This window comes from Thermobia domestica, chromosome 17, assembly GCF_964235325.1.
Source record: "Thermobia domestica chromosome 17, izTheDome1.hap1.1, whole genome shotgun sequence".
NCBI lineage: Eukaryota > Metazoa > Arthropoda > Insecta > Zygentoma > Lepismatidae > Thermobia > Thermobia domestica.
Genome location: NC_137470.1, coordinates 93,854,863 through 93,869,935, shown reverse-complemented (window position 1 = coordinate 93,869,935; position 15,073 = coordinate 93,854,863). Strand labels below are relative to the sequence as shown.

General features: G+C 36.5%; 1 protein-coding gene across 6 annotated transcripts in view; it reads right to left on the bottom strand.

The window, feature by feature from the left end:
• The window catches only part of LOC145673896 (uncharacterized), a 128,869-nt gene that overhangs the window by 26,136 nt on the left and 87,660 nt on the right, over positions 1–15,073 (bottom strand). For all 6 annotated transcript variants that reach the window (XR_014128840.1, XM_081743700.1, XM_081743696.1 and 3 more), the window contains 2 exons: positions 11,522–11,617; positions 4,258–4,360 (listed from right to left, as the gene is read on the bottom strand). Coding sequence is in view for 5 of the 6 variants with exons in the window: in XM_081743700.1 (XP_081599826.1) it covers positions 4,258–4,360; positions 11,522–11,617 (199 nt within the window). In the remaining variant the exon portion in view is untranslated. The remainder of the gene's footprint in view (positions 1–4,257; positions 4,361–11,521; positions 11,618–15,073) is intronic.

Below are 15,073 nucleotides of genomic sequence, written 5' to 3'. Positions count from 1 at the left end.
GGGGCACGGTGGCTCAGTGGTAGAATGCTTACGTCTGGTGCGTTGGGTCCCTGGTTCGATCTCCGGCCAAATCAGTTTGTGGTGGACAACAATTGCGACCGTGGGTTTTCTCAGGATACTCCTGTTTCCTCCCACATCCTCATTCTCCCAATTCTTTCATCATCATTCAATTGCCTTAATCATCTGCCTCCCTTAGTTTAAAAAGCATAATCGTGGGGTGTCAAACTGAAAGACCTCATTTCATTTTCAACGAACTTAAAAAGTGTCTACTGAATTTCCTCTCTCCTCTCTCTCTGTGCATATATATATATATATATATATATATATATGAGTGTGTGTTTGTGTTTGTGTTTGTTATTTGCAAATTTTTCAATTTTGAGCCACCCATTCGATACAGCATCAAAAACTGTGTGAAACAAGTTATAGAATTTTTCGCGTCACTCTTACCGTTACCGAGGTATTGACCAAAAAGTTCCGATTTCGGGAGATTTAAGGAGCCATATCTCGGGAACCGTAAGTCTTAGAGAGATGATATTGGCGTTTGTCAATACCTAAGAGGATAGTGAACATTTTGTTACCAATAGTAACCGGTGGCCACTGTCCAACTGGCCACCGTTTTGTCAGGTATTGGCCAAAAAAGTTCGGACCTTTAAGGAGCCATATCTCAGGAACCATAAGTCAGAGAAAGATGATATTTTGCAATTTTTTAAAATTTTGAGCCCACCTTTTCGAGCATGTCTCTTCGTAAAACAACATAACGTAGAACGTTTTAACAGAACTCTTAAAACTCAAGGAAATTATAAATGGATAGATATGTTGCAAGAATTATTTAATCAGTACAATAATAAAGTACAGAGAACAAATGGTATGAAGCCTGTTGAAATTAATAAGAAAAATTAATTCTTTTTAAATTCGTTCTGACAATGCTCTTGGAACATTCTTAACTTCTCTTTTTCTTTCTAAATATTTCATGACCTGGTACTGAGGAAGATAGAAGAACACACTAGTTACACAATTTCTTATGAAGTGTTGCTGACTACACAACGTTACAAGGTATAAATAATCTGCATGTGAGTGTTAGGAGAATGTTAGGAAAACAACACATACAATCTACTACTTAAGAGTGTATATTTTTACATACAGTACACACACAAACAAATAATTTATTGTAGCTGAATAAAGACTATCAACGAACAACGTATATTTTAACACCAACTACTACACTTACCCTTCGAACATACGCCAAGTAGGTACGGCACGGCTCGTAAGCACCCATACTTAACTACAATTTTTACTAATCTCTATTATAAAATTGAAAATAACTATGTTTGTAACTTAATAACTCTTGAACCACCCAAAAGATCTCGATCAAATTTTCAACATTGATGAGTTTTGGACACGAGATGATTTTGTCATATAACTATGACGGTGCAACTTAGGGAGAGGTAGGAGAGAGACATTTATAAATGATCTACAATGACCGATATAAGTGTCGAATCTATAGTTTTCAGGGTCGCTGAGATGAACATTTCCGATGCCGTGCCCAGCAATATGGAGGATGAGGGGAAGAAATATAAAAATGATCGAAAATGACCGATATCAGAGAGCGCTTTAGTAACAGTAAAAGGTAACTGACTAACGAACATATTATTTTTTTTTTTTTTTCTTAATTTATACCAGCGAAGCGGGTAGTTGATGCTAGTAGCCTGTAAAAAGGTTGTTAAAACGCTAAAGACATGATGAACCATAGTATAACTTCTCGAATCGCTTGAGCTACTCCTATTTAACTACTTATGTAGTATGTCTAGGGTTCATCATGTCTTTAGCGTTTTAACAACCTTTTTAGAGGTTACTAATAAACCACGATTCTATTATCCGTTTCCGTACGAATTCTCAACGCACTAATTTATATAAAAGAGCACTAATTTTGTTACTGGCGTGATGCATCTTGGCTACTACTTTTTGACATTATTTCGCAAACGTCACAATTTGCTTCATCATGTAGTCCTAATCTCCAAATAACTTCTAGAACCGCTTCTTAATTCATTTTTTTCTCTCTCTCTTTCTCTGTTGTATTCGGGATAAGGATCTAGTCTTCTATTATACGGTTGAAAGTTGATTCTGATCAAAGATTCGTATACCTGGCTGTGTGTAACTGGAGAAGTCCTCTGCAAAATACTAGTTTCTTTTATGCAATGCTCACATTTACTTAGGTGTCTTCTGAGTACTGAAACTAGTTAATAGAGTCTGTAATATGTTGTTCTATTCTAGTTTCAATGTTTCTGTTCGTCATATCTATACAGAGTTTGGCCACAAGTATATACCACCTCGTAAATACCAGAATTTACTTTTGCGTCTACATAGTAACCTCTTACCCTGTTCATTTTTTTTTTTTTTTTGTGTGTGTGTGTGAGTGTGAGTGTGCTTTGAAGGCTACCCTAACACTATGCTTTTGTGCATTTCTTTATATTCTATAGGAAAGTCCTGGCCAGAGCAGGAAAGAGACTCATTTCTCTTTTGCCCCTGTAGAACGGATATACTCCAGGATGCACTTCTCTTTATCATTACCTTAGGAAGGATTATATTCTTCTGCAAACATTTCATTCACATAAAAGGAGCTTACAGAAATTTAAGTTTCATTTTCTTTATTATTATTATATTATTATTTTGAGTTTAACGTCCCACGTTATACTCGGAATCTAATATAATTAATCAAACGGTGGAATGAAGAAAGTGAAACGAAATATGAGAACCCGAAAACAACTATATACACGGTGCTCAATCACCACAAATCATATCTGGTGCAAGCCGGGATCAAACCAGGGACCCGATGTACCAAAGGTGAGCGCTCTACTACTGAGCCACTGCGGTCTAAGTTTCATTACTGGAATAGGGAAATACTTCACATATACCCAACAAAAACCTAAACATGTTTCCCAAATATACACGTAGAATCCATAGTACATCCATGGTACAGTCTTCCAACAGTAAAAATGTACAGCAAAAGTTCTATATTCTGATCTTTAAGGAAAGTCTAACTATTAGAAATTTGACTGAAGTTCTCGATAAAATGTCGATATCAACCAATTGCCCTAGAAATAGGATCGATTTATTCCAATCCATAGTAAACAATAAAACTGTCCATTTGTTGAAGACGATTATTTTTACGGTGATTCGTCGTCAGGTTTCACGGCTAAAGTTACTTTTTTCTTTTCTTCACAAATTCTTATAGGTTACATGTTACCATTGAATTCCTAAACGGTACATACGTAATTATAATTGGATCGACAAACAATTACTATTCGTGTTCGTAAGATTACATTCTTTTATGTAGAATATTTAGAGTATACAACTAATTAACTGTATGTCCTAAAAAAGCTTAGTTAATCGTCACAAGAACAAAAGCTCTCTATTGAATTCCAGAGACCCAACATAATCAGAATTCTTACCCAATTTCCTAATATGCTGCTTTATAATATTATCTTTCCACCTTTTTGATCTACCTAAGAGTCTTTTTCCCCACTTGATTTCGAAAGAGAACTCTCCAAGGGATGGGTCTCCCATACTGATTACTGAAAACTATGATTGAGCAATTGTATTCTCAGTTAAAAAAATCACGCAAAATATGAAACAGTGAAAGAAGAAAATTAACCGACTTTACGACAGAAAACATTATCAATGGATTGATCAACTTATTAAAAGATGTAATGAGTAACAAAATAAGTTTGTATTCCAGACAAGCCATAGAAAGCCCAAGGGTTGTTCAGAGGTGAAGCTACACATACACGAGGTGATGTAATGAGCACAACAACCTAGTTGCGTTTACCCGCAGATACCCATTTTACAAAGACTGAATAAACCCCTGGGCTGCTTGGGACGAGGATACAAAAAACTTCCCGCTCTTACAGTGAATCGAACCTGAGGGAAATGCCTCCCACTTAGGCAAACGCCTCACCACCGTAGGTCCTATTGAAAGACGTAATTTTTTATGATAAATGTTCAGAATCAATATTGTTCAATGTCTAATTCAATGTAGGTGAACTTTAATCATCAAATATTAGTGAATGAAGTTCTAATACGTCTGATGTACACTTCTCATATAAGAGTATATACCATTTATTATTTTCTATCGGCTTGTATTACGTGATGACGTTAGAGCTACATAACACTTAAAAATAAAGTAACGTTATTTACACATTTAATAATAAATACTCTAAATACACATATAATAATAAATAATAAACCTTAATATCTTACCGAAATTGGACACCACAAGGCCTCTGCATTGTTCTACATGCTCATCATAATCTCGAAGTGCTACACGATGAGCAGAGTCATATGGACAAACGCGCTGAAGCTCCTGTTAAATAAATAAATAAATAAATAAATAAATTCTACGCATACTAAATCCCAAGTCGTTTACTTTGGCATTACTGCGAAACTTTAAATTTCGAGGACTGTCCAGAAAATACCAAACGTTTTGGCCTATTGCGGCAGTGAGCCGGAATACAGTCACCATTTTAGTGTCAGAACGTTGCCGCACTCAGTACGCATCCATCTGTGGTAGCGTGGGAATTATGACGCTCTTACTGTGCTTTCTCTAACGTGTTACAATGTGCGTTGCAATAGAAAATCCCGCCTCTTGTAAGGTGCGTTCTGTGATTATGTTTTTGTTGGCAAAAATCACAAGCCAATTGAAATTCATCGCAAAACAAGCGCCGGGGAAAACTTAGCGCGAAGCTGTTGTTTTTTTTACCGTAACGCACGTCTACACACGGCCAAGCGTACCCAAGAGATCTTGGATGGTTTTGGATGGGAGGTGTTTGATCACCCACCATACATCCCGGATTTGGAACCGAACGACTACCATCTCTTCCAAACGATTAAGATATGGCTCGCTACACAACGCTTTGATACTAACGCCAAACTGCATGCCGGTGTAAGCCAGTGGTTCCAATCCCATGTGGCAGATTTCTAGCTCGACTGTATTGAAAAACGTTGTGTCACGGTATAATAAGTGCCTTAATTTGCATGGCGATTATGTGGAAAAATAGCTTAAGAGTGTACCTTTCAAATGTATGTAATACAATTTGGTTTTTCATTATGTTATTTTTTTTTTTTAAATTTCAAAACGTCTGTTACTTTCTGGACAGTCCTTGTATTTTAGAAATATAAGAAAATCCCTCGCATTTCTAATATTAGTAGGGGAGCATATGTAAGAAAAAACATGCCCCGTGGCAGCTTTCGTGAAGATAAGATGAGAGTGTGATTTGTTGATTTAGAGGAGCCTTCTGATAAATAATTTCGATGGTGTCACTCACTAGTGCGTGGCGTGTAGACATGATGACGTCATCCAAATGGCGGACGACTCGCTTCAAGAAAAAAGCATTATCTCCGTTGTTTATGGACCGATTTTCTTTTTCCATAGCTCATTCTAAAGGAAATTAAATTTCCCATAAAATCTGTTATGTAAGTATTTCTTCTAAAACTAAAAGTTTAGGAGTTATTTAATAATTTAATGAATTATTGAACAATTATTTATGAAATAAACAAAAATAACTCCGAAACTGTTAAATAACAGTTTATATGGAAAATTTACTTACCTTTAAAATGAGCTATTAATGAAGAAAATTAGTCGATAAATAACGGAGATATGGCATATAATATATTTATTACGTCATCGAAATAGCAGTCACGAATAAAATTTTATTTCTTAACATGTCATCCCGTGGCGGCTTTCGTGAAGATAAGATGAGTGGGTGACATTTTTTTATTTAGGGAAACCTTCTGGTGAATGATTTCGATGGTGCCACTCACTGATGCATGGTGTGTAGACATGATGACATCATCAAAATGACGGACATCTCGCTTCAAGAAAAAAGCATTATCTCCGTTGTTTATGGACCGATTTTCTTTTTCCACAGCTCATTTTAAAAGAAATTAAATTCTCATCAATACGTTATGTAAGTACTTCCTCTAAAACTAAAGGTATAGAAGAGTATAGAAGTTATTTAATAATTTGACGAATTACTGAACAATTATTTAGTAAATATGTTATGAGTTATAACAAAAGGAAATCGCAGAAAAATACTTGAGATATATGTAATATGTTTGTATGATGGAATCTCGTTCAATTTCAATGCAGTCAAATAAACATTATTTTCGTTGTTCATTGGCTTACTCTTATTCTACGACCTGGGGAGTTCTCATGTATATGGCACTGTTACGTGCTATTGGCACATTTATAGATGGATCTGGCATTCCAGAGATGTTGAAAGTTTGGTATAGTGTGAATACTGTGCAACAGATTATATCGGACAAACATGTTAGACGAGCAGAAGAACCACACAAGCGTACTCTTATCGTTTTGCTTACTTTTATCTGAAGATGTTTATGAAGAAGTATCCATGCCCAGAGATTATCAAGAACTTTAAAGAGTTAAGGCAAGTACTGGGATAATAATTTATTAAATATTGTTCGAAGAAGCAATTTATATGGAAAAAATTAGGTAATTCGATAATATACAAGAACAAAACAAAACACATTTAAATTGGTACAAGCATACATGACCATAGTCGAACATTTGTTAGGGTTAATATGATCAATAAGAATTGATGACTGGGAAGAACACCTTAGATCTGTAGAATCAATCAAACTTTTTTCCCCCCCCTTTTTGTGACACACGAAACGATTGGAACGTACGAGTTATCAGCTGTCCCGAGATCACTTTTTAACTATGACAATACAATGATTCTATGTTCCAGGAGAAGTAAGGTGATTGAGATTTTAAAATCTACACACCAAACAGTAGTCAATCGAAAGTAGGTTCAGCTGATAAAAGATCGTTTCCAGTTGTAGTCGTAGATGGTATATGCCAGAACGTCAATCACTTAACATAAGTAACGGCAAAGATATCAAAAACTGAGAAGATCTGGCAGAAGTATTCATGAAAAATATTAAAACAAAGTACTAGAACTACGATGAGGTTCATCTGTTTTTGACATTTATCAAGAAAACTCCATAAAGACTACTACACGGCAAAAAAGAAGTAATAACTATACCTACTCAATGCAAAATCACCGACAGCACAAACATAGTAAATGTCAAGATGCAGAAAATACTTTCACATGATGGTACAAAAAATGAACTAATATAATACTTGGACCAAAAAACGCTTTACTGTAGAAAGACGAAGAGGAAACGTTCAGAAGATTCTTCTACGCATTGCTCATTGGATCACCTACGTAGCACTCAAGAAGAGTCAGATATGAAAATAATTCTCCATTCTGTCGAAAAAAAAAAAAAAAAAAAAAGACAAGGGTGATAAATTGTTTATTTTTGCACAAAATATATTTGGTCTAGGAATTAATTCGTGCGGGTGGACAAGAGATGGCGCAACGAACGGAGCGTCCCACAGTTCCGTGTATCCCCACATGTGTTGCAAACCCCTGTCATCGCGTATCGTTCGTAGTATAGGGCAGTGGATTAAAGCGTCAACAACACCAGTTTGTAGTTAAGTGAACATGGCGCAATTTGTGCCTGATAAAGTGTTTTTGCGGGGTGTCCTGCTGCATTACTTTAACATGCAGAAAAGTGCGACTGAAAGTCATCGTATTTTGGTGGAAGTGTATGGTGACCATGCTCTAGCTGAGCGAACGTGTCAGAAGTGGTTTGCACGGTTTAGAAGTGGTGATTTCGGCTTGGCAGACCAAGAGCGAGCTGGACAGGCAAAAAAATTTCAAGACGAAGAATTGACAGCATTGCTCGAGCAGGATTCGTGTCAAACGCAGGAACAACTTGCAGCAGCAAAGGCGTTGATCAAACAACAGTCTCCAAACGCTTGAAAGCCATGGGAATGATTCAAAAGATGTCACATTGGGTTCCACATGAATTGAAAGACAGAGACGTTGAAAGAAGAAAAACCATTTGCGAATTGCTGCTTCAACGACAGAGCAGAAAGGGGTTTCTGCATCGAATTATTACGGGTGATGAGAAGTGGATCCATTACGAGAACCCTAAACGAAAAAAGGCCTGGGTGAAACCAGGTGAACCAGGTCCATCACAACCAAAACGAGATATTCACTGTGCAAAGGTTATGCTGTGCATATGGTGGGATATGAAAGGTGTGGTGTACTATGAGCTGCTGCAACCGGGTGAAACTATGAATGGAGAACGTTATCGACGAGAATTAATGCGTTTGAAGCAAGCTCTGGCCAGAACACGACCAGAATGGGAGAACAGACATGATAAACTTATTGTTCAACATGATAACGCTCGCCCACATGTCACAAAACCGGTCAAAACCTATTTAGAAAATGTCGGATGGGAAGTTTTACCCCACCCGCCGTATTCACCAGACGTTGCTCCTTCGGACTACTACTTGTTCGATTGCATGAACAACGATTTGATTGGACAGCGGTTTACTTCTTCAGAAGATATCGAAACATGGGTCTCTGACTGGATCGCTTCCAAGGATGAGGACTTCTTTCGCCACGGAATCCGTACATTGCCTGACAGATGGGCGAAAGTGGTGGCTAGCGATGGACAATATTTTTCTTAAGGTATTTATGTATTTTGTGTTTGTACTACAGCTTCAATGTGTGCGTACCAACCGCACGAATTAATTCCTAGACCAAATAGATATTTTGGTCCTTAGCACACGAAGATATCCTGTACTTCCAGTGTTGTCATATTTTGTGCCCAATTCAAAAGACCATTCCGATTGGAGATGTATTCAATGCTCTAGGTGCATTAAAAGCTTCTTCACTCCTAGCATTTCATTCGCTTTACGGATGTAATAGCACAGATATTTTGTTAATAAAAGGGAAATTTTCATATTGGAAAGTTTTCTGTTCTGCATCAGACGGTATGCTATCAGAACTTTGTTCACTACGCAATCAAGATTTTATTCCTGATAAAGTGATGATAGCCTTAGAAATTTCATCTGCCAAATCTCCCAACCAAAATCAAATATTTTCATTCGTCAATATTTGCGATGGTATATCTTCCCGAATAAACAGACAAGCTGGGAAAAGTTGCCACCAACAGAGTTCATCTATACCTGCCATAAAAAGAATTAATTATTAACTTATGATTTGAAATCAAGACTGTAATTCTCAACCAAAAATTTCAGATTAATGTCACTGCATTATGTTAATTTATTTTTATCTTTCATTCATGTAAAACCTATAGGGATGATCTCGCCTTCTTCTAAAGAAGTACTATCTTTCATTTTCCATTTGTACAATATATATATAAAGGTAACTAAGAAGGTTCTATCGCTTTCTCACCCATCGCGGTAGAACTTAGGTGGGCAGTGAAGCGAAGAAGGTATCAAGTGCATTTTGCACCTCTACTAGGGATCTGAACTGGTGTCCTCTGAGGTGATTGTCCAAGGAATGGAACAGGTGATAATCGGACGGTGCAATGTCCGGGAGTACGGCGGATGCTATAGTGTTTCCCATTCAAGACATAGAATGGTATCCCGGGTCATCCTAGCTACATGGGGCTTAGCGTTGTCCTGTAACAGGAGGAACTCTTTGCAATTCAGAAGTGCTGGCTCCAGAGTTTTGAGTGTTTCTTGGAGACGGCTCAACTGCTGACAGTACACAGTTGCATTGATGTTCTGACCAGCTGGTAGCAGTGCCCGATGAACAAATGACGCGAGCAGTCCACCAAACACACAGTAGGACCTTCTTTCGGCTGTTTTGGAACCGGTTCATGAGACGCTAACCAACGATGACGGCGCCGTGGAGCTTCGTACAGGACCGACTTCTCATCACATGTCAACACCTTGTCCAGAAATTGCTTCTTCCTCCGACGAGAAAGCAAAGAAACACAGACGTGTGCTTGCGTTGCCTTCTGGTCCGGAGTCAAATTATGTGGGACTTATCGACCTAACTTGGAGTGCTTCTCAAGTTGATGGAGGTGCTGACATATGGTTTATCCACTCACACTGAATTGTAGTCCCAAGTCCTCACATATCTTACCACTGTTCGCCTCAATTGCCGCCTGAAGATCTTCATTTTGTACATGTGTTGGACTTCCGCGACGTGGTGCGTCTTCGAGTGTTTCGTCATCCTTCTTAAACTTGTTAAACCACCGCTGCACTCTCCACGTAGTCACGACACTCTCATCAAAGGCCCGGCCTATCTTCCGCTCCGCTGCAGCGGCGTTTGACCCCCAGTTTGAACTCGTACAATATACACTCACATATAAAGCACTGTGGAAGTTCCATGTTTACAATGTCCTTACGCAAGTTCACGGTGTAACTGAACTGTCACAACCAGGGAGTGTGTTTTATACACCCACACCAACAACTGGTCTTCGTCTTATCTCCATTCGCATTCAACTCACGGTAAGAGGACGAATTGATAATAGACCTCCACAAAAAGCGACATAACTTTCTTGGTTACCTATATATATGCTTTTACTGTTTTGTTCCAGTAACTTATTTTACAAATAATATTACAACCTTGTTCCAAAATAACTGCAAGGAAATTTATTTAACTTGCAAATAAGATATTAAGAAAAAAGAGTAGGTTGATAAACAACGAAGATATTTATTTGGCTATCACTGTCACTACCATTGACCGAGATTCCATCATACAAACATATATCATATCTCAGGTATTTTTCTGCGATTTCCTTTTGTTATATCTCATAATATAACAACGAAAATAATTCTTATTTCTTGAATCGAGTTGTCCGCCATTTTGATGACGTCATCATGTCTATACACCATGCACCAGTGAATGACACCACCTAAATCACTCACCAGAAGGCTTCTCTAAATAAAAAAAGGCACCCGCTCATCTTATCTTCACGAAAGCCGCCACGGGATGACATGTTAAGAAGTAAAATTTTATTCGTGACTGCCATTTTGATGACGTAATTAACATAATATATGTCATATCTTCGTTATTTATTGACCAATTTTCTTCGTTAATAGCTCATTTTAAAAGTAAGTAAATTTTCCATAAAAATTGCTATGTAAGTGTTTTCTCTAAAGTTAACGGTTTCGGAGTTATTTTTGTTTATTTCATAAATAATTGTTCAATAATTCATTAAATTATTAAATAACCTCTAAACCTTTAGTTTTAGAAGAAATACTTTTTATGGGAAATTTAATTTCTTTTAAAATGAGCTATGAAACAAGAAAATCGGTCCATAAACAACGGAGATATTGCTTGTTTTTTGAAGCGAGTTGTCCGCCATTTTGATGACGTCATCATGTCTACACGCCACGCACCAGTGAGTGACACCATCAAAATTATTCATCAGAAGGCTCCTCTACATCAAAAAATCACCCTCTCATCTTATCTTCACGAAAGCTGCCACGGGATGACATATGCTCCCCTACTATATAGAATAAACTTGTTTCAGATAAAATAAAGACAGTTTGACAATACATTGGTAAATTTAGCAAAAATATTACTTTTCATACAATCTTTAAATATTGAAAAATCCTATCATTTTATCTGAAATTTAATTTAGTTTAATATATATATATAGTTCTTACAATTTTCTTTACAACCGTACGAGTTCCATTGCTGTGGTCACAAAGATTAATGTGTCTCTTGTGTGAACGTTCCACCACTTCCCTTCCGAGCACTTTCTGAAAAAAAGAGAGAAAGGTCATTTAACACACGAAAGATTTCTCATTTATTTTGCACGCACTGAGGATATTCTTACATATATATTATACATAATTCATATAGGCATGTAAGTGCAACCAACAACTTCTGTAGTCTGCGGACAGGAAATTTAAAATATACTGGATAATTAAAACGTATACAATATTAATTTTTTCCAATATACAAGGAACTGCAACAGCAGGAACTGTAAGTATGGTAAGTATGAAAAATCGACAAATATGTTTCGTCTCAAAATCTATTTCCTTAAATGCAAATTAATATTTAAATGAAATATGAAGCATAACACGAAAAACGGTCAAATAATGTATCTATTTCGTGACAAAATTGTTACTTTAAAATACTTTACACGCACAAATAAACATTTTACGAAACGGAGCACTTCTAGTAAAATCTAACAGCAATTGCCATCTTGTTTGCTCATTGTAAAACGAATCAAGTTTTTTCTCATTTGTTATCTTTCTCCATATCAGAATACATAACCAAATGAATCAGCGTCTTGTGTTGTAGCTGAAACATTACTTTATCTTATAGTACAATATTTATAATATGTAACGTTTCATTGTGCAGTAGTTAAGGAAATGAGCCAAAATATGTACTGATCTCCGAATGGTGATCCACCTTAACAACTGAGGTGGACATTTTTTTCGAGCTACCCGGTATTTGAAAGAGCAATTAAACGAGTTCTAACGAAATAGTATTACTTTTGCACTATTTACTGACATTTTCTTTTCTTTCTTTCCTTTTTTCTTTTTTTTTTTTTTTTTTTTTTTTTTTTTGTTTTTCCTGTTTGTTAAAATTTCCCTGTGTAAAATGGCAAAGTTATGCTGCATCTGCAAATTTGTTCAATCTATATATATATATAATTGAAAATCACTATGTTTGTGACTCTAGAACCGCCCGACTGATCACGATCAAATTTGTAACATGAATGAGGTTCGAGGCTGGGCTGGTTTTAGGCTATTCACTTTGATGGTAGAACTGAGGGATGGGGGAGGGGGTATAAAAATAAATAAAACTTAATAACTCCTGAACCACTCGACCGATCTTGATCAAATTTTCAATATAAATGAGGTTCAGGCTTGGGATCATTTTTATGATTTAAATTTAACGAAGCAACATCAGGCAGGAGGAGGAGGAGATATATAAAAATCAATTTATATGAGACTGAAAGTGACTATTTTTGTAACTTTATAACTCTCGAACTATCCGACCGGTCTCAATCAAATTTTCAAGATACATGAAGTTCGGATATGGAAACATTTTTGTAATTTCACTTTAACGGTAGATCCTAGGGCAGGGGGACGTATAAATATAAACTAATAAAACCTAATAACTTTTGAACCACTCAACCAATCTCGATCAAATTTTCAGTATATATAAGAATCGGGCCTTGGATGTTTTTTTATCATTTCACTTTGACGAGCCAACCTAGGGGAGGGGGAGGATGGAGATATATGTAAAACAAAAAAAAAAAAAATAAATAAAATTGACTGCATTTGTGACTTCATCACTCTTGAACCACCCGACCGATCTTAATCAAATTTTCAACATACATGAGTTCAGGGGAAGGGATTACTTTTGGCTATTCATTTTGACGATGCAACGTAGGGGAGGGAAGAGGGAGAGAAATTTAAAAATGGTCGAAAATGACCGATATTAGTGTTGAATCCATAGTTTTCGGGGTCGATGAGAGAAACAGTGACACTTCTGATGCTGATTCAATCCAAGTTCAGCCTTGATAGTTGGGGAGGGGGAGAGGGATAAACATTTAAAAATGATGGAAAATGACTAATATTAGTATCAGATCCATAGTTTTAGGAGTAGCTGAGACTAGCAGTGACAATTCTGATGCCGTGTGCCGCAGCACGGAGGGGGAGGGGAAGCTATATATAATAATGATCGAAAATGACCAATATTAGTGTCTAATCTATAGTTTTCGGGGTCATTCAGATGAACACTGGCATTTCCGATCTGGTTTAAATCCAAAATCAGCCCCGCCACTTGGGGAAGGGGGAGAAAGAGAGATAAAAATGATTGAAAATGACCAATATTAGTGTCGAATTCAGGGTTTTCGGGGTTGCCGAGGTGATCAATGATCTTTCCGATGCCGTTTAATGATCGTTCCGATGTCATTAAAAACGAAAACAGCATATTTCACGGGTACTAAACACATGAGATACGGAGTTGTGCATTTAAATTTTCATCTCAACCTAGCGAAACGGGTAATATATGCTAAGAAATACATAAAATATTAGAGTTTCAACAACTGAACGTTGTCTTTATCAGACACTCAATGAAGAACACATCTTTGAAACAACTAAGGAAGTCGTACATCCCAACATTGATCGCCATGGTAAAAAACTGTAATAGATAGCGACAACCAATTTTCTGATATCGATTCAATACCGCCACTGATCTATATAAAGGTGAAAATGGTGAATATATATATTAAATGACAATACTAACAAAACAATACAAACAAAAACTACAGCAGTCTTCAAAACTATGAGAACTTTACAATGAAATCGAACGTACTAGATCTATAACTTTCAGTTGAAATACAGGGATGAGGTAAGAGACAGAATTTATTATTGGGATGCCGAAACCATATTAAAAGTCTTTTCTTTCTACCTTTTACCGTTCTTGCTATATGAAGATTAATATAGTGGTAGTAGATTTCTACGGTTGCACTAAGAGAAATAAAATCAAATGGAATATATTCTTCTGGTAGTGTATCCACATCAAGAAATTGCTTCTCGCTAATCTATTATCGCCTTTTCACAATCTTAAAAAAAGTTCCAACACTTCTGCTTTAACTAGAGAAATAGAGGTTGAGATAAAACTTTTCCTTGGAACGCTGAATCGATTTTAAAAATTCTCACTGTCTCTTACCATTTTTGCACTATGAAAATTAATGCTGAAAACAGTAGTAAGACTTCTATCGCTTCTGGATTAACTAGAGGGATTAGACTGGGGATTGAATATATTCTTGGAACGCTTAATCAGTCGAACGAAAGAGCTTCTCGTTATCTATTACTGCTTTTGCTCTTCACCAATCAACAACAAAACCGGAAATGACTGATTTCTGCCTTTCGTTCTTTAAATATATGGTTAAGAACAGAGATGGAACACATTCGTGGAACTTAAAATCGATTCTAAAGAATGAAAAAAGAAAAATCTTTCTGGCTATCTCGTATCGTTTTCTCTCTGTGTTGATAGATGTTGAAACTGGAAGTTGTAGTTCATTTCTACAACTTCCGATTTTTACTAGATAGATTAGGGCTGAGAAGGAATATATTCTTGGTATGCTTAATGGATTGCAGAAAACAGCTTCTCTCTATTTATTACCAATCAACGATCTATGGCAATCAATGTTAAATCCGGAAATGGTTGATTTATACTACTTCTGTTTTGAA